This window comes from Melanerpes formicivorus, unplaced genomic scaffold (genome assembly GCF_026170545.1).
Source record: "Melanerpes formicivorus ecotype bairdi unplaced genomic scaffold, bMelFor1.0.p_v2 SCAF_16, whole genome shotgun sequence".
In the NCBI taxonomy this organism is placed as follows: domain Eukaryota; kingdom Metazoa; phylum Chordata; class Aves; order Piciformes; family Picidae; genus Melanerpes; species Melanerpes formicivorus.
In genome coordinates, this window is record NW_027142368.1 from 6,254,077 (window position 1) to 6,280,935 (window position 26,859).

The 26,859-nt window shown below is 39.9% G+C and overlaps 1 protein-coding gene across 7 annotated transcripts in view; it reads left to right on the forward strand.

Annotated features, from left to right (window-relative positions):
- The window catches only part of KIAA1549L (KIAA1549 like), a 113,195-nt gene that overhangs the window by 82,658 nt on the left and 3,678 nt on the right, over positions 1 to 26,859 (forward strand). For 3 of the 7 annotated variants that reach the window (XM_068147892.1, XM_068147888.1, XM_068147893.1), the window contains exons 14-20: positions 6,300 to 6,478; positions 7,419 to 7,633; positions 12,696 to 12,825; positions 17,462 to 17,809; positions 21,065 to 21,162; positions 22,293 to 22,438; positions 23,702 to 23,853. In XM_068147892.1, the coding sequence (XP_068003993.1) occupies positions 6,300 to 6,478; positions 7,419 to 7,633; positions 12,696 to 12,825; positions 17,462 to 17,809; positions 21,065 to 21,162; positions 22,293 to 22,438; positions 23,702 to 23,853 (1,268 nt within the window). Of the gene's footprint in view, positions 1 to 6,299; positions 6,479 to 7,418; positions 7,634 to 12,695; positions 12,826 to 17,461; positions 17,810 to 21,064; positions 21,163 to 22,292; positions 22,439 to 23,701; positions 23,854 to 25,112; positions 26,846 to 26,859 lie in introns of those variants that run through there. The other 4 variants (XR_010988498.1, XM_068147890.1, XM_068147889.1 and 1 more) reach the window with 4 other exon arrangements.

Sequence of the window (26,859 nt, forward strand, 5' to 3'; positions counted from 1 at the left end):
TTCCGAGATGTGTTTGTAAGAGTGTGGAAGAGAGCAACAGGATATTAGCACTTTCACCTATTGCTTTATTAGGCCAAACATCATTCAGGGAGAAGCAAAAAGCTGAACTCACAAGAACTATAGCAGCCTACAGGAAATTGCTTCCTTTCACCATCTCCTCACAAAATGGAGCCAGTAAAAGTTCAATAGATTGTTTTTCCAGTCTTTAAGTGCTTGATCTTGCAGCCTTCCCCTTGGCATCTTCAGGAGGGCATGATTGCTTCTTTGTTTAGAGAAAAACAAAAACTTCACTTGTGCTTCATCAAGAACTGCTAGCAATGAATCCACACCTTTTGGGCTGAGAAGCCATGTAGTTGAGCCCAGTTTTGTACTTGAAACTCATCATCACAAAAGGTCATGCATCACAGTTAGAGATGCACAAGCAGCATTCCCAAAGAGCCAAACTTCTGTGTGCAAAACCCCTTCCTTCCCTCCTCCTAGGAATCCCAGCTGCAACACTGATCATCTTCCAAGGAGTGGGACCTTGTCTTCAAAAACAGATGTGGCATTTCAAAGTCGTTCAGTCAAGGGCCTCACTCCTTTTTAAAATATCAGTCTCTAAGACTATCAGTTTCTCTGCCCAAGAAGAAACTGGCATATACATTTTTTATTCTCTTTTCTTTCTGGTCTTTGTGGAGATCTCTGAAAAGTGGCTGTCTGCAGGGACAAAGTGAGAAAGTACTAAGGAGGAAATCTTGGCTGTATTATTGGCTTAGCTAAAATCAAAGGGATTTTTGGGTGTAACTCAGCCAAGCTATGATACACTGCCCCCTTTATTCTCAGAAGTGTGGGCCACAAGCTTTCACAGTGTCCAATGTGGCAGCTCAGCATATGAGCCAGCATTTCTGAATTTGAGCAGTTGTCTGTAGTGACTCCAATGAAAATGAAATATGGCAACAGGAATTGAATCTAGTAGCAGTCTGCTTCGACAGAGTTAGCTGGAACATCTGGTGTATCCCAGCAAACATCCAACAGTCTTCATCTGCCCTTTCTGTGCTGGGTGGGGTGAAGTACAAATTAGGGTGGATCTCAATCTAACTATTCACCCCTTCACAGTAAAAGCTCCTAGGCTTTCCTGGAGTAAGTTCCTGACATTTAAGAAAATCCATTTGCTCACTGGAATCTCTCATGCTGGTACCAAATACTATTGTCCTGGAACCTCCCAGAAGCTTAATACACTGATTTTTAAAAATGTATTTATTTTTTAATAGCCTAATATTTCTTTAAACTGTTTGCATTTTCCCCCATTATCTATTCTTTTGTTGTTGTTGCCTGTGTTGTTTTAAATATAGAGAGCACTGTGACCCTGCTAGCATCCTGCTGGTGACAGTGACCCCTTCCTTTTATTTCAGATGTAGCCAATGCCATTTCCTGCTGCCTTCTCCACTTGGTTTCCCAGAGGCAGCCGAAGGGTTGTAACCTATTCTGTGAACTTCTGACCCATGTTTCTAAGCTTCTTCACACTCCTACAAAAGCAAAAGGTGTCAGTGCTCCCCCACCTCTTTTCTTGGAGAGAGAGTGGGAGAAAAACAGCCCCCCTCCAAGCTGTCCATACCACATGAGTGGGGCCACCCAGGTGCTGTATTCACAGACATGGTAGAATTTGCATAGAAAAATGGAAAAGATATTTTTGGCCTGTGTTTTTTTTCTTTTTGTTTTTCTTTTCGAGCCAGACTTTTTGATTGATTTTCTCATGGCAAGAAAATACCTTATCCTGTGTTGCTAAGGTGCTTGATAGAGCAGAACTCCAAAGGAACTGAGATCTGCAGGTGGCTGTGCAATTAAGTATTTCTTAATTTATGTCTGCCTTCCCCTCCGGATGAGCTTTATTCTGTCACTTAATTGAGTCTGATGGTAGTTTTCCTCCAAGCAGCAGTGCAAAGAGTGTGTAGATGTTCATGCCATCAGATCCAGTAGTAGGGTGGATGGTTGTCAGCACCAAAGAAGGCAAATGTAGGGTTTTATTGTGAAAACAGAAAACTATTTCTGCAAAGAAGCAAGGCTTTCTTGAAGAGCAGTATGTTCCCATACCTTTCCTATCTTCTTCCTATAGTCATCATCCTTGTCAGTTAAATAATTGGGTTTTAATTATTAAACATGCCCAGGATGGTGTTACTGAAGTGCCAGCCAAGAAAAGAGTCTGATGGATTCTGTATAAACATTATGAAATACTTGGTCTCTCTTTGAAAGACTTTGATAAATAGTTGAGGCAGATATGACTGAGGCAGACGATGATGTACCCACAGGGAAAAATGTCTTTGCTTCTTCTTGTAGGGACAAGAAATGTTCATAAAAAGTGAATGTAACAAGTAGCTGATAGAAGAGTAGGCATTTTATGTACACGGTTTCATAAAAACTGCCAGTGTCAGTTTAGAGATCTGCAGTGACCTCAGGTAACTCCTATTTCAGGATCCCAGGCAAATCAGGGACTGCAGCACCTCAGACACCTGGCCTGGCATTTAGCAAACTTTGCATATGAGAAAATCATATCCTGGAGGAATCATGATCTTCTTCCATTAGTCTGTAAGCTGTCTGCTTCTCTGAAAATATATCTGTGCTTTTCATGAAGGGCTTAGAGTTGCACTGTCTTATAGCTAGATGTATTTTGGAGAGGAAGGGTGTGTACTCACGGTTTTCTGTTGTACTGCAGTATCTTATAGAGAGGTATTTCAGCCCTGAGTAAGTTCAGATACTGTTGCTGTTTTACGTGTATTTACTTTACAGGCTGATAAACTCTTTGAGAAGCATCTGCTTCTTTATTGCTAAGGGCTCTTTTTCATACCTTTCTGGAGAAAGTTATCTGAGAAATTCAGTTATTAAGATGGTGTACAAAAATTATAGTTTGTTGCTATATAGCTATATATAGATTTTCCTCTGAACCAAAAACTACTTCCCCATTAGGAATTTACATTCAGAAACCAGGATTTCTGTTTGAAATACTGATACAGAGGCTCTTTCCTAAGGAGATAGCCTTTTAGATCTGTGGCATATTTTGCTCTTTGTCAAAGTGTAGCTTTGTATTATAGGTGTGGTTACAGTGTTTGCAGTCCATTCACACAAAGTACATCTTTGGAAATTTGGAAAATGCTTCATGGAAAAAAACTAAGAAAAGCCAGAGCACATCTACCTGGCTGGGAGTGTTTCCAGGTTTTGGCTTTAGGAGCTCTTCCCCATCAATGCCATTCTTTTCCTGAGGACTTCCCAAACTGGACAGTTACTACTGAGCAGGACAGCACATATGTTTTGCTGTTTTGCTGGGAGGTTACTTGATCCAAAAGTAACTTAAATTTCCTAATGCTTTTTTGCAACTCAGTATTTTGGTCCTTTCCTCCCTTCTAACAAATGTTTATTTGTGAGGGAGAAGGAAAGGCAAGGTAGACAGAATAGGGTCCCTCATATTAAAACTTTAAGATGACAAAATTAAAACTTTCAAAAAGTTTCACTATTAATTAGTAACCAGATAAAGCCAGAATATTCCACCTGGCTAACAGTTTCCTCGTGGTTCAGACCTGCAGCTCTAGAGCCCCTTTCCCTCAGCCAGAGGACTGCTGGCACGAGTGGGTAGCTCCACCTGCTGGCATTGCCATCTGGAAACAGTGCCGGCTGCGCCCAAACTGGAGCCTAGCATCCCTGCAGCAACTCTAACCTAGCAAATCCGATACAGTAATAGCTGCAGTGATGTGGAGACAATGCTTCAGTGGTGGTCCTGCTCTTCAAAACACCAGTGCCATGCTGATCTTCACTGAAACTGGCTCTCAACCTGAATAAATACTCCAGGACTCTCACTTCTCTCTGAGCTCACTTTGGTTAAGAATGTTTACTACAAAAGGGAAGGATGGGGCTAAGATGAACATTTCCATAGTACTTGCTTATGGTTCACTGCCAATGCCAGTAACTGCCCATCACAGACTCTTCATTACTCTTTGGTGGACAGAAGTGCAATAGAAAAAAAGCTGCTTTTATGTTATAAATGCCAATTAAAGAACAAGTGCTATGCTCATGTGGAATATACTTCCAGTTTCTAGTCCCATTTGGCTATTATTTTCATGCCAATCTTACTGCAGTAGATGCAGGAGATGCACTCTCCGATGAGAGGGCTGATCCTGAGGGTGCTCTTCAGTACAACATCAGAGGTAGCTGTTGCCTGTGGTTCTCTTTACCCTTTATTTTTCTTTTCCTTAGTGAGTCTGAGCCAGAGGAATTCTGTTTAATTAAGTAAAACTCTTGTTTTCTGATACTAAAATGAGGTTTGAGGAGACAACCCACGCATCTAGCTAGTCATGCTCTCTGTGGGTGGCTGGAGATTGCTGCTGAGGCCTCAGCAAGCACAGTTCTGAGACACCAGAGTAGAAAAATATCTGCACATCTTAGTGCTTTCTCCTTGAACTAGGGTACACAGAAGACACTTGGGAAGAATCCTGGTTTGCAAATTGATGCTTCACTGGGCTTCTTGGGTATACCTGCCTTGGGCAGGTGCTGAGATTGGCAGCCAAGGAGAAGGGATTCCACAACTTCTTGGTACTGGGACTGCTGATGATACACTACCCAGACTCACCTAAGTTGTGATCATCATTTGAGACCATCTGTGTTGGTGAAAAACACAATTCAGACAACCTTTTTCTCTCTTAGAGATAGCTTTGTCACAAAGGAGTTATCTTGTTACTGTAATACAGAAGTTTCAGCAGTGAATTACAGACAAGACATCAGAACATATTTGGTAACTTATGTGAGGCCTGAATTGATTCAAAATGCCCTCAGGAAAGAACATCCATGGTTCACTGTTATGCTCATTGTAAAGTAAATGCTGTTGTGTTCAAAACCAGTGTGTGACAGACAAATATGTCTTCCTTCATCTAATTTTGCTGATGTGGTGTCCAGGTGTCATGGTCCTTGGTGGAAGCTTGGCAGTTAATTTCAGTGAGCCAGGCTCATGATCTGCACACTCCAGTGAGCATACAAATTCAGAATGTTTGACCAGCCCCGGGAGGGATGAGAGGATTTCAGACCTACTAAAGACACTAGTGTATTTGGACAGTTCCATGAAGCCAGAGGGACAACATTTAATGACAGTGATTTAACAGCTATATTTCCCAAAAGCTCAAGTAGTGTCAACTCCAGTCCACACCAAGTACAGACAAAGATAATGTGCTTGCTCTGTGGGTTCATATGTTATGTTACTAATGTCAAACCTCAAAATCATTGGCTGTTTGAACTGCTGCGTTTATACAAGCCCATTGTAATTTGTGCAGTGATTAAATATTAAACCCGGGTGTATTTTCAGAGGAAATAAATTTAGAACATACCACTTTGTTCTTTAGCAGAGGATCTCTGCTCCTGTCAGGTAGCAAACATTCTTCTCTCTAATTGCATAATTATTCAAAAATACTTGCAAGGATGTCTTTGTGGAATTTGTGCTCATGTTTTAGAGTCATTCTTTTGTTTCAAAATAAGGATAAAAGGCTTAAGATTCAACAGCTGACAAGGTGATGCAGTTTTGCAAACAAAATTTGGAGGAGAAAAGGCCCAAATGTATGAGAGAGTTATCCATTTATACAAAAATCAAAACCTCAAAATGCTTCATCATACATTTAGTTTTAAGGATTTTCAGAAGCCTTCTCTCATTTCTTAAGCAATGTCAGTGGTTTAACTTGCAGCCACCTGAGGCACTGCTTTGCAAAGCAGAAAAAAATAACATAAACTTGGACACCATCAGTTTCTTAAGCATCTTTTCTCACTCACACATATACATGTATACAGAGTAATACTTTCATTTTACCAGATGGCATTTTTTAGCATTAGTAACTTTTGCTACAGTCAGTAGCAAAATTGTTCAGATTTTGAGACTGCCTGTGGCCCTTGCGGTACAAGATGTAAACTCAGCTGAACTCTTGTGCTAGATCAGGTGTAACTTCTGATGCCTTGACATGTAGAGATGTGTGTGTGTATGCATATAATGTCTTTTCCATTTGACTTTGTCATTTCTGGCAATTTTTGTGTCATTCTTTTTATCTTTTTTTTCCCATCTTGATAGTGAAGATTGGAAATCAAAGTTCTTACAGGGAGTGCCAAATAATCCTTTGAGTAGATAATGTTATCTGTAATCTAAGGGGATTTTTTTCCAGTGTAAGTGTCTCCTAGGTCTAATCCTTGAGTGTACTGAAACACATCATTAATCTAAAGCATGTGCTCACTGAATTTCACCTTGAACATGCAGCAGAAACATCCATGTTTTTATGCTGAATGAGTTTGATGTGCTTTAGTTCCCCTAAGTGATGAAGAGGAAGGAGGCATTCTCTTTGATAACATTGCCAAGTCTACCATTGACCCCTTCGACACCTCTTCTGGATCGGTGCAGCTGATCGCTATCAAACCTGTGGCACTGCCTGCTGTTCATGCTGCATCAGATAGGAGCCAGGAATCTGCTATCATTAATGGAGAGGTAAGGGCTGTCTGACAAAGTCTTCAGCTGTTTCTTTGGCTACATCCACAGGTGGAAGAGGACTGGTAGTAGCTTTTCACCCTGGTGCTGTATAATGTTCCATTAGCATGGTGGGTTCAGGTCTAAGAATTTAAGATCTGCTCTTTCATAATGTGCCTGTGAATGCATGAGACCTCAGAAGAGGCAACTTTCTATGCTCCTACTTCCCCAGCATCCTTCTGTCACAATTATCTTAACAAAATGAGTAATGACAGCAGAGAATAGAGTAAGATCTTTGTCTACATGAATTCTGTGGCAGAGCATGGAAATGTGTATAGATCATCTGTGTGCCAGGGTGTTCTTAGGCAGAGCAAGAAGCAATGCAGCAGGGCCATGGCTTTACTCTGTCTCCACTCCAGCCTGTTCATGGAGGGTACGTTTGTTTCCTGGGAACAAAGTGGGATGGCACAAGTGTCTGATTCAGGTGCTTGCCAAAAGCCATGCTTGGGTTCCAAGACTTGTATGATATCTCCCTGGAATTCTTCCCCAACCATGAGATACTTGTTGAAGGTTTTGGGTGGTCAGCGGTGACGTCTCTGTGCTTAACAGAACCCTAGAAAAATTTTCATTGGTGAGTTCTCCTCATGGTGCCCAAAAACCAAGCATGTTGTTAGGTCACAACAGTTGGCTAACATCATGAGTGTTTTTCTTCAGTGGGTGTATCTGAGTCACTGTTGTAATGGTACAGAGTTTTTTAGGCTAAAATTATTTAACCATCTGCCAAGCCATAAAAATGCAGCGCCTCTGTTCACTTGCAGCTCCTCGCTGCTTACAGATGGCACAGTGTGGTACAAAATTCGCTCTGTAGAATGACAGCTGCAGCGCATCAAACACACTCTGACAATGTGATTTTGAAGTAGCCAGCCCAGCACCATCCTTTAAACATCTTTCTGCTGTTTAGGTGAACAAGGCTTTGAAACAGAAGTCCGATATAGAACATTACCGCAACAAGCTGCGTTTGAAAGCCAAGAGGAAGGGGTACTACGATTTCCCACAGGTTGATAACAAGGGACTGACAGACCGAAAAAGGATGTATGAAAAAAATCAGAAAGAACTTGACCACATTTTGGATACAGATGCAGATGTCTCGTCTCCGTTCGCTGAGCCTAAGAACAGGTGAGACTTTATGTGCAGCTCTTTATCTGGGAGGAAAGTTGATGTCCAGGGTTGTAGAGAATCAAAGGGGCTTTGTTTAGTGAGCCAACTGTTTGGTTTACGATCAACTGGTCCCTTCTACTTTATGAAGAGAATTCATGTAACCCAGGATTATTTATGTATCATCTGATAAAACTGCAATGTGGTGAAAAAAATAAATGGAAAGACAGAAATATAAGGGAAAGCACTGCTGTACGTTCCTGCAATCTTCCAAGTAAGGTAAATAGAAAAAGTGGGGGTTTTGCTAATACTGAGAGTGGACTTAAGCAAGGGATTTAGCATCTGAATTAGTTATTTTCCAAAGTTCAGTGTTGTTACTATTTTGTCTCTATTTTTATCTGAATATAACTATTGCAGTAGGCATAAGATAACACAACCAGTATGTGATCCATGTATTTTGTCAAATCCTGCAGGGATAGTGTCTGTGAGCTTGTGTGCATACCTGTGTTTGGTGATCTTTCTGTGCCTTTAATAGAGAAACTCAGAATTTGCTTATCTGTGACGTGAAGCTGGCATATTGTGTAACAGTACTAATGTTTGATTAACCCTTTGCTGTCTCTTGAGGATGCTACACCAGGAATATTCATCTACTCGTTTTAGAAATGAGGAAGGAGTGTACGTGCTGCTTCTGCCTGAGCCCACTGTGGGTGGGTGGACCGGCTCTGTTGCTCTTTGAAACACAAATTGACACACTGAGAAGAGCAGATCACACTAGTCCTTCCCCAGAAAAGGCACAGTATGCATATTCCTCTTCCTTTAGGGATAGTGAAAGAATGAAGGGTCTCTCACACCATGAAGGCTTTGGGTTTTACCATAATCAGGGACCATCAGCAGATGATTCATGGGAGAAAAAGAGATGCTGAACCATTTCCTCTGGAAATAGCCCTCATACTTGGAGATGAAGTCTTGCATTCTATCTCCTGAGAAGTTCAGACCAAAGTTTTCCTATGAGCATTTGGTCAGGTACTGAAATAGGCTGCCCAGTGGTAGAGTCATTGTCCCTGGAGGTGTTGAACAAACATGTAGACATGGCAATCTGGGACATGTATAAATGGCCATGATGGTGTTGGGTTGATGGCTGGAGTTGATGATCTTAGAGGTCTTTATCAACCAAAACAAGTCTGTGATTCTACAAAGCATAACTACAATTAAAGCATCAGTGGTGCACATGGTTCAACTTCATCAATTACCCTTGGGGCACAGGGATGAAGTATAAAGGCAGTGTTGGCTCAGAACATGGCAAAAGCCATAATCAAATGAACTTCTATAGGTCTAGAGTTAAGTGACTGAGAAATACTGTCATTGATAGGCCATTTTCCAGGCTTGCACTGGACAATGAAGAAAAAAGATGCTGACTTAAGTGTATGTTATATCCTTGCTGGAGGTTCTGGGGCATCATTTCCTTGTGCAGTTTTTCAGTGAGGGAGGAATAAATTGCTCCAAATGCACTGAGAAGGTAAGATACTGAACCTGCAGTATACAGGAGTCTGTCCAGAAGTTATAGATGGAACAGTAGGAACATTGGTATGAACATGCTATACATATAGTGAAGGACTGAAGCATTAAGTTGGGTGTTTATTAAGTGTCATATCCCATGTAGGAAATGTTTAGAACATTAGACATGAAACTTTAATGCTAACCATCTGCTTTTTGTTAGCTATACTGATGTTTGTTTGGTCAGCTGCCAGTGTGCTGAAAAGTCCCAGAATAACATTTTTTTCCTGTGTGTTTTCTAATGTGTTGTGTAAACCTGTCATCATCTATTTGAGATGGTGATCAGTGATATGATATATAAACTGCTTAGAGGCAGGTATACAATGATTTCATGGTGTGGCTGAACCAAGCAAGTCTGACTGCTGGATTTACTTGTTAGATATATATTCTGTATGCCTATGTAGGAAGAGAGAAGGACTGTTTCTGTAAAGACATAGAGCATTTAATTGAGAAGAGAAGACTAAAAAGGGATCTGATCAATATCTGTAAATATCTGAGGGGTGGGTGTCAAGTGGAAGGGGCCAAGCTCTTTTTGGTGGTGCACAGTACTAAGACAAGAAACAATGGATGCAAACTTGAACATAGAAGGTTTCACCTCAGCATGAGGAGAAACTTCCTTTCAGTGAGGGTGATGATGCGCTGGAGCAGGTTGCCCAGGGAGGTTGTGGAGTCTTCTTCCCTGGAGACTTTCAAAACCTGCCTGGGTGCATTCCTGTGCAGACTACCCTAGGTGATCATGCTTTTGGCAGGGGGGTTGGACTAGATGGTCTCTGGAGGTCCCTTCCAAGTTTTAACATTCTGTGATTCTGTAATCTTCACAGATGCTGCAGATACCTGCAAACAAACTGATTCCAAAGTCTATGCTGTCCTTTTCATGCTAAGACCTGGAACTGAACTTAAAATGCTGCAACACACATGACAGCATTATTCCCTTCATTATTCTAATGAAAAATAAAATGGCTAGAGATTTATGTCTAATTTATGCTTTGTTTATATCATTATAGTTACAGCAATTAAAAACTGAAATACTGCATTATTTTCTTTTCATTTACATAACATCACTTAGAAGTGGGTCAAAGATTTTGAAGTTTCTAGGAAAAAAGGCTATTCCACTTTTTTTCTGTTTGGTATATATTCCATTAATTAAATCACATTATTACAGCATTTCCAATATACATCAGAAAACAGAGATGCAATTGATCAGATTACTCAAGATCACCTCTACATATTTGATTTGTTTGAAATTGATTTACAAAACATTGCTACTAAATAATTTGATCCGCTCAGGAACAAACAGCTTTGTGCACTTAGTACCTCTGAGTCTTCTGTACCATAAAATTCTTGTTTTAAGATGCTCCAGTGGTGTTCCCAGAAGGCATTTGCTAACCCGTTTGAATGCCAGTTGTTAGCATTCATACCTCCTTTCTCATTAGCAAAACTTTTTAAAATGAGCTAATTGGCAATCTCAAGGCAATTTTTAAGAGCCTACTGATGATACGCACTATTCTGGGATTTTCTTTAATAGTTTGTAATCAGGTCAAGAATCTGCATGTATTAGAGAGGCTGTGTATTTGAATCCCCCAGAAAGTATATCACAAATGCACCACGTAAGTGTTTATGGACCTATTGTAAAACAGGTAATGAAATTTTAGAGACATTTAATGTACAGCCATAAAGATTGTCAGATCTGATTGGCCTGAGTGTAAGCTAGTTCCCCATGTTTTCTGGTGATACTGACAATACAGTCCTGGAAGAGACAAGACAAGGCACTTTAATTTATTCAATATTACTTTTGTAGGGATAATTTATTCCAAAACCTTTGCTTGTCTTCTGCTTTGGCAGTGCTTTTGGGACTTCCAAACGTGCACATGGAGATTTGTGATTAAACATCACATAGAAGTTTTTGAAAGTTGCCTTAAAATGTATTTGCCAGAGTACTTAAGTTTAATTAGAAGTGTGAAATTGATCCTTTTTTGTCCTACCTTTTAATCCTGAGCAAAATAATGCTGTGGGCCCACAACATTACTATAACTTGAGTAAGTACTAGCTACTCAAGACAGCCACGGGAAAACAAGAACAAATGTGCATTTCCAGTCAGTCTTGAGAACTGCTGGCTCCAGGTGCCAGAGGAAGGGACAATATATCCTGGCAGGTGTGGATAGCTGTCCAGATGCCCTACTGAAGAAGGATATCACTTCAAAATCTGTGTTGTTATACCTTTGCTCTATCTCTTAATATTGGCTGCTGAGCATAGTGACCAGGGTTGATCCAGTAGGCCCCAGCTTGTTTTGGGGTGGTAGCACAATGCAAGTATTCAGGTGTCAATCTATTGTGCAAATGGAGACTGAAAGTGTGAACTCAGACATAACAGTGCAGCTGCTCTTACTTCACTATAAACATTGTTAGGTCCCATGTTAGACAACCTGATCCACTTTTCAATATTTTCAATGGAGCAATTGCACAAAGCAGAAAACCAGCGTGACTAGGTAAGGCTAACTTCATATCCAGCTCTCACAACAGTGTAATTGCTGTGTCGATAAACAAAGCTGGCATGTTGTTATTTGATATCCTACTGATCTACAGACGGAGGAGATCTTCTCTGGGATATGCAAAAAGATGACTAATGGCCAGATACCCTGAGAATAACATCTCCAGAACTTTTCTGTTTTACATGTAGCCTTTTTGAAAGATGCAGCTTAATGAAGCATGAAGGTCCTGTATTACGATTTGGCAACCACTCCTGAAGAGTCCATGTGCAGAAATGTTCTGTGTCTTACAGAGCAATGCTGTATTTGCTTTTGTTTGACCAGTAACAAGGGAAGAAATGGCTGTGTTGGAAAGATTACAGGATATTTTGGGTATTGAGTTATATGATGTCTTCTACTCTTTTTTGCTTCCCCCTTGCTTCTGAGCATGCAGCAGTGGAAGCTCAGTGCCTAGGGATGCCTTTGCCACAGTGCTGCTCAGAGCTATGCTGGAAGCAGTCTAATGGGTATACATCTCTCTGATAAACCTGTGGCCAGTTACCAAACTGGCTATTTAAAAATAGCATCTTGCAAGCAGTTCCCTCCCACTCCTATCTCTCTTCCCATTCACTTTGCTGGGTGTTTGTTTCAGTGGAGCATTATTTCACTTCTCTCTCATTTCTCAGGAGCAGCCACCAAAATCTCTGCTCCCTATCTAAGTATGTGTGAGTTCCTATTATTTTTTGACAATACCTATCTATTTTCTATGCATTTCAATCATATCAGCTGAGGTTGCAAGGGTTCTGATGTTTTCCTGGGCCACATTTCATTTGATAAGCTCCCACACATGATGTTCATGTTTTTTATGTGGCTAACAGCAAACAGAATTAGTGATCTCTTAATGTTATTGGTTTCTAGCATGTCCATATGCATAAAAAGAATACCCTATAATGAAGTAGCATTTTTATGAACCTCATCATTTTAGAATTAAGGTAAGCACTGAATAGTGCTGCCTGCCATTTTTCTGTTTTCATGTCACTGTTTTCTTGTTTTATGCTTTCTAGGCAACCAATGAAGAACTCAGTATACAGAAGCAGGCAGTCTTTGAACAGTCCTAGCCCAGGAGAAACAGAGATGGATCTTCTTGTGACTCGAGAAAGACCTAGGCGTGGAATCCGTAACAGTGGTTATGATGTAAGTTTATCAGATATATTGCAGTGAAATTTGATTAACAAACTAATAATTTACTCCTAAACACAGGAAGCTACTGATAAGCTACAAGCCAGAGGGCCAATGGGTATTTAACATTACAGTACCTTATGTGCACTCACTATCCTGACAAAAGCTCAGGATCCATAGACCTTTCCACCTGCTTCATAGTTGTACATAATTTTACAGTCTGAAATGCAAACAAAATATTTGCCCTGTGTGCTGGGTTACACCTATCCTTGATTGGGGGCTGAAGGAACCTAGCCCCCAGGTGGAAAAAAGGAACTTGATCCCTTGTTTTTCCCCCTCTCAGGAGGTGGTCCCCTGGGTTAAAGGTGGTCTATTCCACTGCCCCTTCCTGTCCAGCAACCCTTCTCCCACAAAGGGCAGACATCTTTTACTGCTCTTTCCCTGCTTCACCTGCTTGAGAGATCATCAGTTGCTGCTGCTTCCTGCACTGACCAGGTGGTCGGGGCCTACTTCCCAAGCTGCATGCATGCTTTCTAAAGAACTGGATCCACTTGCATCCAGGGAATACATGGCCATCCGGGCTTGGTTTTGTTTATTTTCCTGTCTATCCTTATCCCTTGCCTTTGTAAACCCTCCCTGTCATTGCTATATATTTATTTTGTTAAAAATTACCTCTTTTGCTTCCAAATCTATTCCAGACCATTTATTTTGTGAATTTTACCTGTCTTTTCCCCTACAACTTTTTATTTGCCAAAGTACTGCATTTTGAATTTAGATACTTCTTTTAAGTATGAGAAGGACTAACTTGATACTGAGCTTTTTTTATTGCAATTTAAATCTTCTGTCTATTCCATATCCCTGAGGCTGCTGTTTTGATTCAGGAGAATAAACAACCCATTTCTGGGAATTTCACTTGAGTCTAGATGGCAATATGTTGTGGAAATCCCCTAGGAGCAGATACTTTCTTTTTACTACTTAAGAACTAGGAGAGTTTTGCATAGGTAAATGTCAAAAACAGGCAGAGGAGCTGCTGGTTTATGGTTCAGGGAACTCATGCAGCCAAAACAAGACAGATGAGTTGTCTTGCACAGTCTGAACATACACTGGGTGCAATCTGACACTGTGTGCACACAGAATGAAGACAAAAATAGGGTAATGTAGAATTTTTCAGTCCTTCATCACATGTACAAAATGCTTTAGCTCAGCCATCCCTGAGGATCAGTCCCTAGAAAAGGTCTAAACCATTCTGGAAAATAAGGGAGTTCATCTGGTGGTTGTTCATTCTGTAAACTCTGTGGATGAGAAGCATTATGTGTGGGGCTTAACTGTCAACTCTTGGCTGCCAGGGCTCTTTTTTTAGCAAAGTGAAGGAATGTTCCAGGGCCAGGGAATGTGCCAAGGTCAGGGGATGTGTTCAGGGAGGTTTAAACCTTTCACAGAATTCTTTGGGCTGTGTTGTAGGTGTCAGATTTCTTACATGATTTTCTGTACTTAGATACTTTCTATAAAGTTTGCACGAGTCTTGTGCTGTATAAGCTGGATGAGTGCTGTATAAGCTGGATGAGTGCTTTACTGCTTTCTGAGGCATTAGAATACCTCTCTGTGGGCTGGAAAAATAAAAGTATAACCTGTTGAAATGTGTTTTGCATTTTGCAAAAAAGAAGATTCTCTCCCATAAATGTTTCCTTTTATTTTGGAGCTTTGTTAGATAAAAACATCAGACCAGCCTTCTCTCAGTATCTTCAAGATGATGTGTTTCAAAAAAGCAAGGTTGTTGGTTTTTTTTAATATGCTAATAAAAGATACTTTTTCATAGATGATATTTGCCTGAAATGAATGTTGAAAACATTCTGGGAGCAGGCATGGCCTCCTATTATTAGTTCAAAATTAATATGCCATAAGTAGCTAACAGATTTTAAATATATACTTTAATATATTGCATATATATATATATATATATATATATATACACACACACACATTTTAAAGAAATTTTGCTCAAAAACCTTGAAAGTAGATTAATGAACTTATGCACATTCTGGAAAGTTCGAAGAGCAATGATAAACTCTGTGGTTATCATACACAAGCTTGCTTTTGCCTTTCTTTTAACACTGCAGTTGGGTGAGCTGTCTGTGACAGTCTTTTTTACCAGTAAGTTACATAAAGTTCTTTTTGCCCAATGTGCTGCAGATTGACTGCAGTGCACCTCTTTTAACTGAATGCACTGCCTGTCTGAAAGCAGAAAAATGCCAGGGGAAAATGGGACAGGATATTGAAATTTAGTTCCCAAGCCTCAGCCTGCAGCGTGGGCTGGTTTCCCCTCACTCCTGTTTGAGGTTCCTCAGCGCTGTGCTGAGCTTCTGATAGACTTGGTTTCCCAGGATACCCATGGGCATGCACTTACATTTATGCATGGATTCATATGGATCTCACCAGTGGTGTAGCTAAAACACCTCTGTAAATCTAGTCTCTGAAAATGGGTGAAAAAGGGCTGGTTTGTATGCTAAATCCTCCGTGCTTTTCTTCATCTAGCTAACATCTGCTATAATTTTTTGAACATCCACTTTGTCGTTCTAAAGGCTCCAGTCTTCTTGGACTCATGCTAATCTCTTTCTGCCAGTATGTTATTTACTAGCAATCCTACTAAACAGTAGTGAAATTCATACTTTATGAGCAGTTCCAAATAATTAAACTCATGAATCAAATACCTTGTATTATCTTCAGGTCATGAGATTTTTTATTAACAGATTAACAAACTGTCTTTTTTTTTTTTTCTTTTATTTCCCCTTATCTGTTACAAGTATGCACAGATTATGTGCTGGGGTTTATCTTTCCAACAATGGTAAATGGTGTTTTGTTGTAGAGAATGTGATTTATTTCAGATCTGGATACTAATAGGTCTCTTGTGGGATTCCATTCACTTACACTTTTACAGGCACGAGGAAATGGAAAAATCATGGTTAATAAGTATCCAGGTGGGACAGTATGAATTCAGAAGCAATTTGCTTGAGCTTATACAAGCTAATTACACCACTGATGTTACAGTCAGAGTTCTAAAATTTACCTTATTTTTAATTTTTTTTTCTTTTTTCCCCCTTTTTCTTAACTGTAACAACACAAATAGCAAGAATCAAAATGCAGGAAGAAAATTAAGGGAAACTAGTTGAAGATTTCCTCCAAAATTACTCAGTTTTGATAACTGTGCAGTTAAATTGTTCCTCCCTCAATCTGGTGTATGTACCACTAAGGAAGCCTGAAGCTGGGTTTGTGGTTTTCAATTTGGAGGTGTAACTACATAAATGATGGTTAAATTCTAATATGCAAATGATTAATTACTGGTTTAATTTACCTTTTTTATTGCTGCATTTTCACTGAGTACAAAATACAGCTATACTTACAATGGCTAAAAGAGAAAACAGATTAAGACCTTTTATTGAAATTTAGTAATAGTTTTTAGGCCAACCATATAACACTTCTGAATGATAACAGAAAATCAGTTTGATATTTTCCTCTGGAAATAGAGAAGTATGTGCTATGATTGTCCTGTATGTATGACCACACATAGCTTGCAGAAGGTTAGGGACACAGTTGCTTATGTAGTCAGGTATAGAAAAGCACCATTGTATGGGAAAAAGATGAATGCCACACTAGGAGCTACAGAGCATTGAAATAAATTATCAGGATAGCGCTGGAATTTTTAATAAGGACACCCTTTGTGGCTATTTTAAATGCTAACACAATTCTACCCGCATGCTATAAATAGAAGGAGGTACATATTTTGTTCTTCACTTATCCTGGTATTGTACCCACATTTTACTGATAATTGAAGTGTTATATAGGAAATTGGTTGCTTTTTAAGGTTACTTACTTAAAATGTATTTTTAAAAGCCATAGGCTGTAAGACTGGCCTCACAGAATATTGATGAAGTTAGGTGTTTCACTGTCTCCTTCTTACAGTAATGGTGGTATTTTTCTGTCCTGATGTTACAGACAAAAAATCAGGAGGGTGATTTCTGTTTGTAGTTATCTGTACTCAAGGAATTACCCTAGGAGTAACCCTTCAAATTAAGTTGCATGAGCGCTATCTCATGAGTACATGCTCCATTCACTCTTCCCACATTATTTTGGGATACATTTCTGTGTAACTACTGTTCAGTGGCTAGGTAAGACAAATGAGCTGGGAAAATTGTTAGTGGTACTCACTGGATAGAAAATTCAGGAAATTTTGAAATCTTAACATGTGAGAATGGACAAAAGAATTTCAGTCTCTAGCTGTTACAAGTGGTCCTTCATAGTTGTAGTACTATTTAGGGAGTCATACTCCTCCTGGCACAGTTGTACTCCCATTGATACTAACAGCTAAGAAAATAACTTAAGCATTAATTCTAATTGTTTTTAAGTGAATCATTGACAGTTTAATCTGCTACAGAGTGCCCCTGCCAGTTTTCATAGCAAGCACTGTAGGATATAAAAGGCTGTTGTACTCTCCTGCCTCATATCACTCCTTTCTAGTACTTGTCATGTGTCTATATTGTCACAATTCCTGACTTTGTATACGTTACATCTGTGTTTGAGAGTGTTTTGTGTGAAGCAGCACAAATACTGTCTTGTAAAGCTTTTTACATATACATGCTTTTATTCCATCCAACAGACTGAGCCTGAAATTATAGAAGAAACAAATGTTGACCGTGTCAATGAGCCTCGGAGTTACGTCAGGTCCCGGCAGGCCAAGGGCCACTCGGAGACCTCAACTTTAAGTTCTCAGCCCTCCATTGATGAGGTCCGACAGCAGATGCATATGCTCTTGGAAGAGGCTTTCAGCCTGGCCTCTGCGGGCCACGGAGGACAGAGCAGGCAGGAGGCGTACAGCTCAGCACCGCACCTGCCCTACTCGGAGGTTGTGACCAGTGCTCCTGGTACCATGACCCGAACTAGAGGGGGGGTACAGTGGGTACCCACATACAGACCAGAAATGTATCAGTACAGTTTACCAAGACCAGTAAGTGAAACTTCTCTTTAGTATACTGTAATATCATAAAGCTAATTCTCCTCCGAGACACGGTTTTTAAAAGCAGTAGCCCCATTTACATGCTTAAACCCAGATGTAAAGCCATAATTAGAGCAAATAAGCTTGGGTACTGGGCTGTATGTATGTATGTATGTATGTATGTATGTTATGTATGTATGCTTGCTTGCTTACCCATACTCATCCCTTGCAGGAAGACTCACTATCTTACTTTAGCAGCAAGGTTGTCTTGTCTAAATTGTGCTTGAAAGAAGAGGCTGTACTAAACTCCAACAGATCAAGATATATTTTTTTCATATCTCCTCCTATTCACTGAATGCATATTAGGAAGTAACCTGGTTCTGTAGAAAACCCTGTAGGCAGTTGGGTAAGAAACACTCAAGACTTCTGTGTGAGGTCCATCACTGAGGAGCATCATCTCACAAGAGTGAACCAAGTTAATCAGAGTGACCTGAAATATGGGCTCTTACTGACAATCTTGCAGTTATGGCTATTAACTTGGGACTCTAGAGGTGGCTTAATTCCACAGGTTTCTTCGTTGACCTTATGTAAGTCACTCTCCATTCCTTCATTTCCTAGCCTCAAATTGTGGCTAGCATGACTTTACCTCACAGAAGCAATAAATAAATTAACTAAGAACTTAAATCTGCGGGTGGAAATTGTTAATGGAATTTTGTAGGTATCTAGACAGCAGTCCCAGTAGCACAGTGCACACCCTCAGCACGTGAAACTGCCCTTGAATTCCCATATACAGGGTTGTGTAAGTCAACAATGTATTTTCTGTCAGATATAAACCTAAACCAGAGGTGATTGCCTACAGAGAAATAGCTCATCTGCTGAGTTGTTAATTTTAAGGCTTTTTTGGACAGAAAGAAATACTTTTTTTTTGAAAGAATGCATTTCAAATTGAGTCCCTTACTCTGGCTAGAACCTGAGGATAATGCAGACAAATGTCCTTAGTTCAAAATAACTATTACTATGGCTTGCTTCCATGACAATAAAAAACTAACATTAAAGGATGCACATCCAGTAACACACAAGAGAAACCCCAAATCTACCTCTGTGTCTCTGTCTACTCTGTTATGCTCAAACAGTATCTGGAGTCACACTGAAACATTAGCCCATATGCTTTTCCTTTAAAATAGTGGAGAAAAAGAGTATTTCATACTTGGTACAAATACATGCTGAGAGCAAGATGTGGAATGAAAGGCTTGTGGAGCCAGAAGGAAGTGTTCAGTCAGCCAGTGAGACTGCTGCCAGATTTTCAATACAGAAGAGGCATTGCAGATCATTTCAAGTGCAGTGCTATTAGAAATCTAGTTGAGCTCTTCCTTGATGCAGATAGCATTTGTTTTTTCTATTCTGTTCTATTAAGACTCAGAATTTCCAACTGCTGTCTAGGAAATGTACCACTGGATTTCTAGATTACTTCCCCCCCCCCATCTAATTATGGCAATACTTTAAATACCCATGTAACATGGTGAAAGTAAATGTTAGGAGACTTTGTAGGTGGCATGACATGAAAACTAATTTTCATAGATGTGCCTTTGAGATATTCAAACCTGCTTTAAATGGGGTGGCAGTGAGAGGCAGGAGAAAGATACTTGGTCTGTGTTGCTTTTCCCCTAGAGGCACTGACATCAAGTCAGTATTTGATAAGTTACCTTTTCTCTGTGTTAACCCAGATTTAAGAAAGAAGTTATTGGAACACTGTTTAAATGTGTGAATGTAAAGATGGTTACTGAAAGGTAGTGGGTTTTGATATTTAGTGTGGGATTTGTATTGCCAAATTCAAAGATAAATGTAGGTGTTAAGTCTAAGCTAATCATATAAATCCTGTAGGCTCTTTCCACATGCAGGAGATAGGGAGTGACTAATCCCATGGTAATGGGCCTTTAGCTTTCTCTGCTGTTTGTGGAAGTGAGCTGAAGCAGAGATTTCCTTTTTAGAGGGCTCAAGTCCTACCATTGGACTGCAGATTTTTTTAACTTTTTTTTCCAAAAAGCCTATGTTTTGATACTGGACAGCCTTCTCATAATTTGTTACTGGCTATTCCTATCATCTTATCTTTAATCCTGGGCACTATTCTGAAGCATTGTCAGTAAAGCATAATTTACAGAAAGCAACTCCACAGTGCCAGTGAAGCACTGGAGAGTTATCATCCCTCTGTCTTTAAAGTTTATTTAACAAAATGATGACCTCTGTTCTGTAACAGTACAAAGAATTTAGAAATGCTGTCTGATGGAATTTCTTGGATGCTGTGGGTTTCATGCTCATGATTACTTCTGCTCACATGTGTTAGTGATGAGATCCAGAATTACTATGAGCAAGTTGCTTAATTTTGACTTTGTGGGTTGGTTCTGTGTTCCTCTGAATTACTTTGCATTTTCAGAACTGTCTGAGATCTTCGTTACTGCTTTAGAAAGTTACAGAGCTTGTTTTTTTTGTGAAGGATGTTCTTTTCATCTTTTCAAGGCTGAAAGGAAGAAGCTGAAAAATGCATTGCTCACAGGCAGCTTCGCTTCACTAGACGCTGCTCTGAGGATGTTTTCTGAATCTTTAAAATACTTTGCTTCTGGAGGAAGCTAAAATACTGAGATCTTTTTCCTGTGGGTCCAAAGCAGCTGTTGAGTCTCACATAATCGTAACAGATCTGCTTTGCTAGCAAGGTTCCAAATGTCACAGAGACAGCATTTAGAATAGAATAGAATAGAATAGAATAGAATAGAATAGAATAGAATAGAATAGAATAGAATAGGCCAGGTTGGAAGAGACTTTTGAGATCATCGTGTCCAACCCATCATCCAACACCATCTAATCAACTAAGCCATGGCACCAAGCACCCCATCAAGTCTCTTCCTAAACACTCCCAGTGATGGTGACTCCACCACCTCCCTGGGCAGCCCCTTCCAATATTCAGTCACTCTCTCTATGAAGAATTCCTTCCTAACATCCAGCCTAAACCTGCCCTGGCGCAGCTTGAGACTGATTTAATACACTTTAATATAATTAGAATCCATCTTGGCTTTGAATGCATTTGTTTGTGTTTTCTTCCATATCCTGAAATCTCCCAAGCACTGTAAACTCTCAGATTACTATTGATGCCACAAAAAATTAACTTCCTGTTACCCAGCACATGAAGTAGGTATTTAGTTTCTGACTCAATTTTAGTTTTTAATTTGACTGAGATCTATTGGTGTTTCAGAAAAATGTTTTTCTCCTTTACAGGCTTACAGATTTTCTCAACTTCCTGAGATGGTAATGGGTTCTCCTCCTCCTCCTGTCCCTCCCAGAACAGGTCCTGTGGCTGTTGCTTCTCTCAGGAGGTATTTATCTGCTGTTTAATTTGGGTATGATCTCTAAAGACCACTGTTGTAATAAGAACCAAGGCAAACCCTGAAGGGGCACTTAAAAGCTGCTTACAAGGCACTTAGAAAGATATATTCATGAAATTAGAAACATATTTGGCTTATTTCATTTCAATAGGAAGAGGAAAGGAATAAGAATGAATTTTCTCTTCTATGAGCCAATTAGTTTCAATAGAATTAGGAAATCTAGGCTCCAATTTCTTTTAAAACAGACATTGCCTCAACTGGCATAATGGCATATTGTATTGCAGATCTGTGGCAGATAATTCCCACTCTCATTCTCCCTGCTTTTATCCGCTGTAAGGACCTGCAACAGGATAGGGATGAATTGTAAGATGTTTCTTAGTGCCCTGGATGCAGGGCAGCTTTCAGATATCTCATACCTGCATTTCTGAAGCCAAATACGTGCAAAAGCCTAATTGCCTTACCTTAGGGCATACATTTTGCCTCTTCCTCATGGTTTGGCACTCTATAAAAATGTGTTTCATGGAATTTTTACAGTTTGTGGTGGATGAACTCATTTAGCCTCCAGTGCTGTGCTGTTAGGTCCTGCCCAGTGCCAACTGCAATTGGAGGCACTGCAGGCCTGCTGAGAGTGCCTGTAGAGCAGCAAAGCCACAGGATATGGACAATGTCTGTTGATATATTCTTGTTCATCCATTACATTTTAGCTCTAAAGCAACTGGGATGCACCGTTTCAAAAGATGTTAGTGCTTTCCAAGTTGCTGTAACAGTCTCTTACTATATGACACCACATCACATAAAGGTAGTAATCTGTTGATGAACTGTGGGTAAAGCTCTGGGTTTTGTGTTGCATGCCACAGCCATTTGTTTGAAGCAGCAAGCAAAGGCTCTATGCAATGGTAATAACATGCCTTGGCAAAGTAGAAACCAAGCTAAAGAAATTTTTCTCAGACTTCTCCAATAGAGTTCTCCAGTTGCTCTCCAAACTCCTCTCAGGCCAAAATCAGATAGTTGATTCCTATCTGGCTTGCCATACTGTAGCTGATGGGCAGTTATGTGGCTCTCTCTCTCATCTGTCAGTCAGAATGATAAAAGTTTGTGGTTTTTTATTTCTTAATGCACAGGTCTACATCAGATATTGGCAGCAAAGTGAGAATACCTGAGTCCAGTGGGGCAGATCAGGCCCAGCATCATGATCAGGCGTCTTTTGCACCTGGCTCGAGAGCTCCAATGTCTGTTGGTCCACTTGATCAATCAGCTTTTCACTCAGGTGAAAAAATAATACAGGCCCAACTTACAGCCTTGACAACCTCACAATTTGCTTTGCATATAAGTGAATATATGTGATATAGCAAACAGAGGTGATTATTTGGAGAAAGACTTAATGTTTGTTTTCTGGTGCAACTGAAGGAGCCCTACAAAGGAATGATTTGTAAATGCATCATTAGCTACATTTTAAAATACTACTCATCCTCCAGTTGCATCAGGAAAATGGTCATTTCTGATCCATCAGTAATGTACCACATGCTGGCAAAAGCAGAAGATACAGTACTGGGAGCACCACATGGCTTGCATGTTGTGTTGCACTATGTACAGAAACAACCACAGTGGGATAGAAGGGTAACAGGGTTCTGAGGGGCATGGAGAAATGAGGTGTATCTTTCCATAATTTTATCAGTCAAGAACAGCAGGGCAAATGCTTGAAAACAAGTAGGTATGATGGAGCTGTAAGTAGTACTGCTGAATGCTTAATGGCATTCAGCTCTGCCATGTGCAAGACAGAGGTTTTCCAGCCTGACAGTGGGATGAGTTTTATGACTATTTCCTAGTAAGAAACTTAACCACTAGTCTTGTTACAACAATGGGATGCTGAGGGGGGTAAAGTGAAGATGTGTGCTCCCTTCCCTTCAAAAGACAAGGCATCTGCAAGCACTTTGCTTAGTCAAAGGTAATCTGTTAGCTCATTTTCTCTCCTATTTTGGAGAGGAATGCTCAAGTTCAGGTTGAAATGTCCTAATTTTAAAGGCCTAGTGATTTTCCAGTCCTTTTCATGAGAGTTTTGTTTATGAATGAATGGATTTTATCTTAAGCTTAAGGTGATACACTGTTTTGATGGTACCTGGGTGACATTTGCCTAGGGAAATATTTGAAGTTGCTTCTCATTGGCAAAATATATTTTCTTGAAGTGCTGCAGAAAACAACATTGTCAGTTCAAAGTTCTGAAACTAGGAGGTTTATTAGGTATTATTCTGTAGAACTGCAAAGGAAATTGTCTTTGTTAGCTTTCTCAGAAGTAATAGTTACCTTAGCATCTTCTACTGAGAATAATAATATGGATATGCAAGTCTGTTGTTAGGTTTGAAGGATCCATTCACTTGTCATACCTTCTGCAAACAGTGCATGTGCATCTGAAAAGAGCAGATGCTCACGCTTTCATTTTAAAGCATTTCAGACTATAAAATCCACCACAATACTGAGAGCTCTTTCTGCAGTAATGTGTTCTGTTACTTATATCTACTTTGTTTCTTAATAGGAAATACTGTACCAGCAGTGTTTGCCATACCAGCAGCAAACCGACCTGGCTTCACAGGCTATTTTATTCCAACACCACCCACTGCGTACAGAAACCAAGCCTGGATGCCCTACGCTGGAGAGAATGAATTACCGGGGCAGTGGGCAGACTCAGTAAGCATCTTTACTCTTCTAACTACCTATATATTCCCTGATTTGCAAAGAAGGGGTTTTAAGCAATGCTGGTGATCAGCAAAGAATCTGAGCAAGATAATTCTTCCTTGATTGGAAATAATCTCTAGTAGTGGAAAATATGAGGGAGGCATAGATACTTCAGCTGTCCATCTCATGAACTGCATGCATGGTCTTCTGGAGAGTTAAATGATTCACTAGGTTAGGGACCCATTCCAAGTTGGATGGTTGCATACCATTCATACCATTTTTGTTTCCCAAGACAGAGGTTAAATATTTGGATATGCACATGGCAGGAGCAGGTGATTCTGCCTCTCAAGGTGTCTTTGGACTGTTTGTAAACTGGGGAGCACCTTTTCCTCCTGCAGGCTTCTCTCAAGACAGTCTGGCTCCTGAATCCTAGCTCCCAGCTCTGCCACAGCCCCAATGCAGAGGGTTTCAAGTCCTCCCACAGGCTGCAGTGACAGGCCATAAATTAAATAATTAATTGCAAAATCCTAGTCTGGGACAGATGTAATTATTAGCCCAAAGTACACCTACATTCCAAAGAAATTAAGTTGTGACATCCTAAAATTTATTGCAGCAGTTTATCATCTGTAAAACAATTCCCAAAATTTAGGGATTTTTTTTTTCCACTTGGAAAAAACTGATTAATTCTGCTACTCAAGCTCACATCTGGTATTTATGCAGAACCAATTCAGCTGAACAAACTGGGAGATGGAGTCTATTTCCTTGTGAATATCAGCAACAGACTATTTTAGTGAACTGCAGTTGGAGTCTAATAGTTGACTTTGAGCTGCTAAGCAAGAGACAACACACTCATATAAATGTTCCTGGAGGCAGCTATTTGTTGCCAAGTCTTTATTACTGCTCCTGACGCCCACAAGTAAAAACATTCAGTTTGACAGTCAGATGCAAGTCTGAATTTGTAGGCTGAATTTGTAGCTGTCAAGAAAAAAGCAGTACGTTCATCTGTAAGTTGAGCACATCTGCTGGTGTGCCCCTGGCACCTGGAGGCTATCGATACCATTGTACAGATTCCCTTTAAAGCACATAAAACTTTCTTTTCATTGTTTTATTTCTTTCTTCAATTACTTTTTTGCATTATTCTTACCCTACTGATATTTTAAACCCAGGAGGCCCGTTCTGTCTGAGCAAACATTTTACACTTTAAGAAGAAAACAGTAAACCAGGAAAAGTATTCAAGTATTTTACTTGTCTTCCATTCTTTTTCCCTTTTGTATCCCTACTCCTTGGATGCAGTCCCATGAAAAAAAGAGTCAGATATCACTTGTCAAAAGGAGAGACTGAAAACAAACTGGACAAAACTGGAACACACGTCTCCAGCCCCCAGTTCCTTCCTCTGGAAGGAGAAGAGTGTAACCCTGTTGTGGGTTTCCCTGTCTTCAGGAAAGAGGTGGGAAGTTAGTGCCAGTGAACATACACAGAGGAATAAAGATGGATGTGAGAAGCTGTCTGAAAAATAACTGTGGCAATACAGAATTCAAAGAAAACAAAGATTATTTTTAACTTCACTTCCCCATTGCAGATCTTTAACAACTTGTAACTCAGACTTTCAGCCCTTCTGTGACTTTTCAGGGTAAGAGGAAAAAGTGTAAAGCCAAAACACTTTTGTTTCTGCAATGAATTTGCACCTCCTTAAAACTACAAATCTGTCAAGAAATTGCCTTTATTTGAAGATCATTACTAGAGAAACGATGAGTAGTGTTAGCAAGAGAATATGTTCAAAAATCCTGAATGAAATGGCAGAAAATAAAGATCTGAAGTATTACTTAGTTCAAATTTCTGGATACTTTCTGGATTATGAGCCTCTAGATTATAGCTTGATCATACTTCAGGGTTTTCTTAACAATAGTAAGAACAGAGACTTAGTGTCTATGATGTGAAAATGGAAAGTCTGTGTATTTCTACTAGCTGGACTGTAAACAAGGGAGCATAGGAAACTGGAGATTTGTCAACAAAGAATTATCTTCTAAGCTCACATTTCTCTAATGTACTATTTTCTCAGTTAAAAGGTAAGTATTGAAGCACTGAGTTTTGTGGTAGAAGGGAACTGTATCTGCAAAGCATTTTCTTTCCAAATTGCTAATGCTGTTTAGTGAAAGCAGAAACCTGGTGGCCTCTAGTGACATGTTGACACATTGTACTACTGAAATGTTTGTCTTTTGATTAATATATTGCAAATGAAACAGATTCAATGAGTACTGTCATATCATGTCTGCGTCCTCTGTCTCATCACACCATACTGTTACGTGTTTGACATTGTCTTCCTTGCTTGATGGATATCCAAAACTATATAGACTGATGTGTAAATCCTAGGGGCCAGGTTTTTGTAGGTTCTTAGAAGCCTGAATTGGCATGATTTGCAAAAGCACCCAAGGGGATATTAAAACCCTCATAGAGCAACAGCCAGAGCCAAAATGGCATTTAAGCAAAGTTCCAAAGCCATCATTCTGAAGTCCATGGTGAGCTGCCACATTTCCCAGAAGGTATATACAACAGGCAGATGAGTTTCCAGGCTGGTGTACCTGAGTTTATCCCTCTTCTCTGGATCTAGTGAGGTTTTTTTGCAGAGACTTGGCTGACTTGGATTAAACAGTGACTGCAAATCAGCAAACTACTTTTCTCTTCTAGGGTTTTTGGTGTCCTGAAATGTAGTGGTGTTGTCTAAAACTGAGATGTTTAGGAGGAATAGTAAGCAGAGAACACGCTTTCAGAAAAGCATTCACCCTTGAAGCTATGATAAATTAAGACATGCAGTGTTTTCCCTGCTAGGTGTTTTTGATGCCTGGGGCTGGGGAGTTGAGTACCCATTACACTGACATGTGAGTAAATGGCATGTGCCAAGACAGACATTTGTAAAGGGATGCTTAGAAGTATGGGGTTTACATTCTCTTCATGTGGTCCTATCTGTTACATCCTGTTCTGCCCCATGCAGGTTTGTGTTACCTGCCAGGTGGCACTACA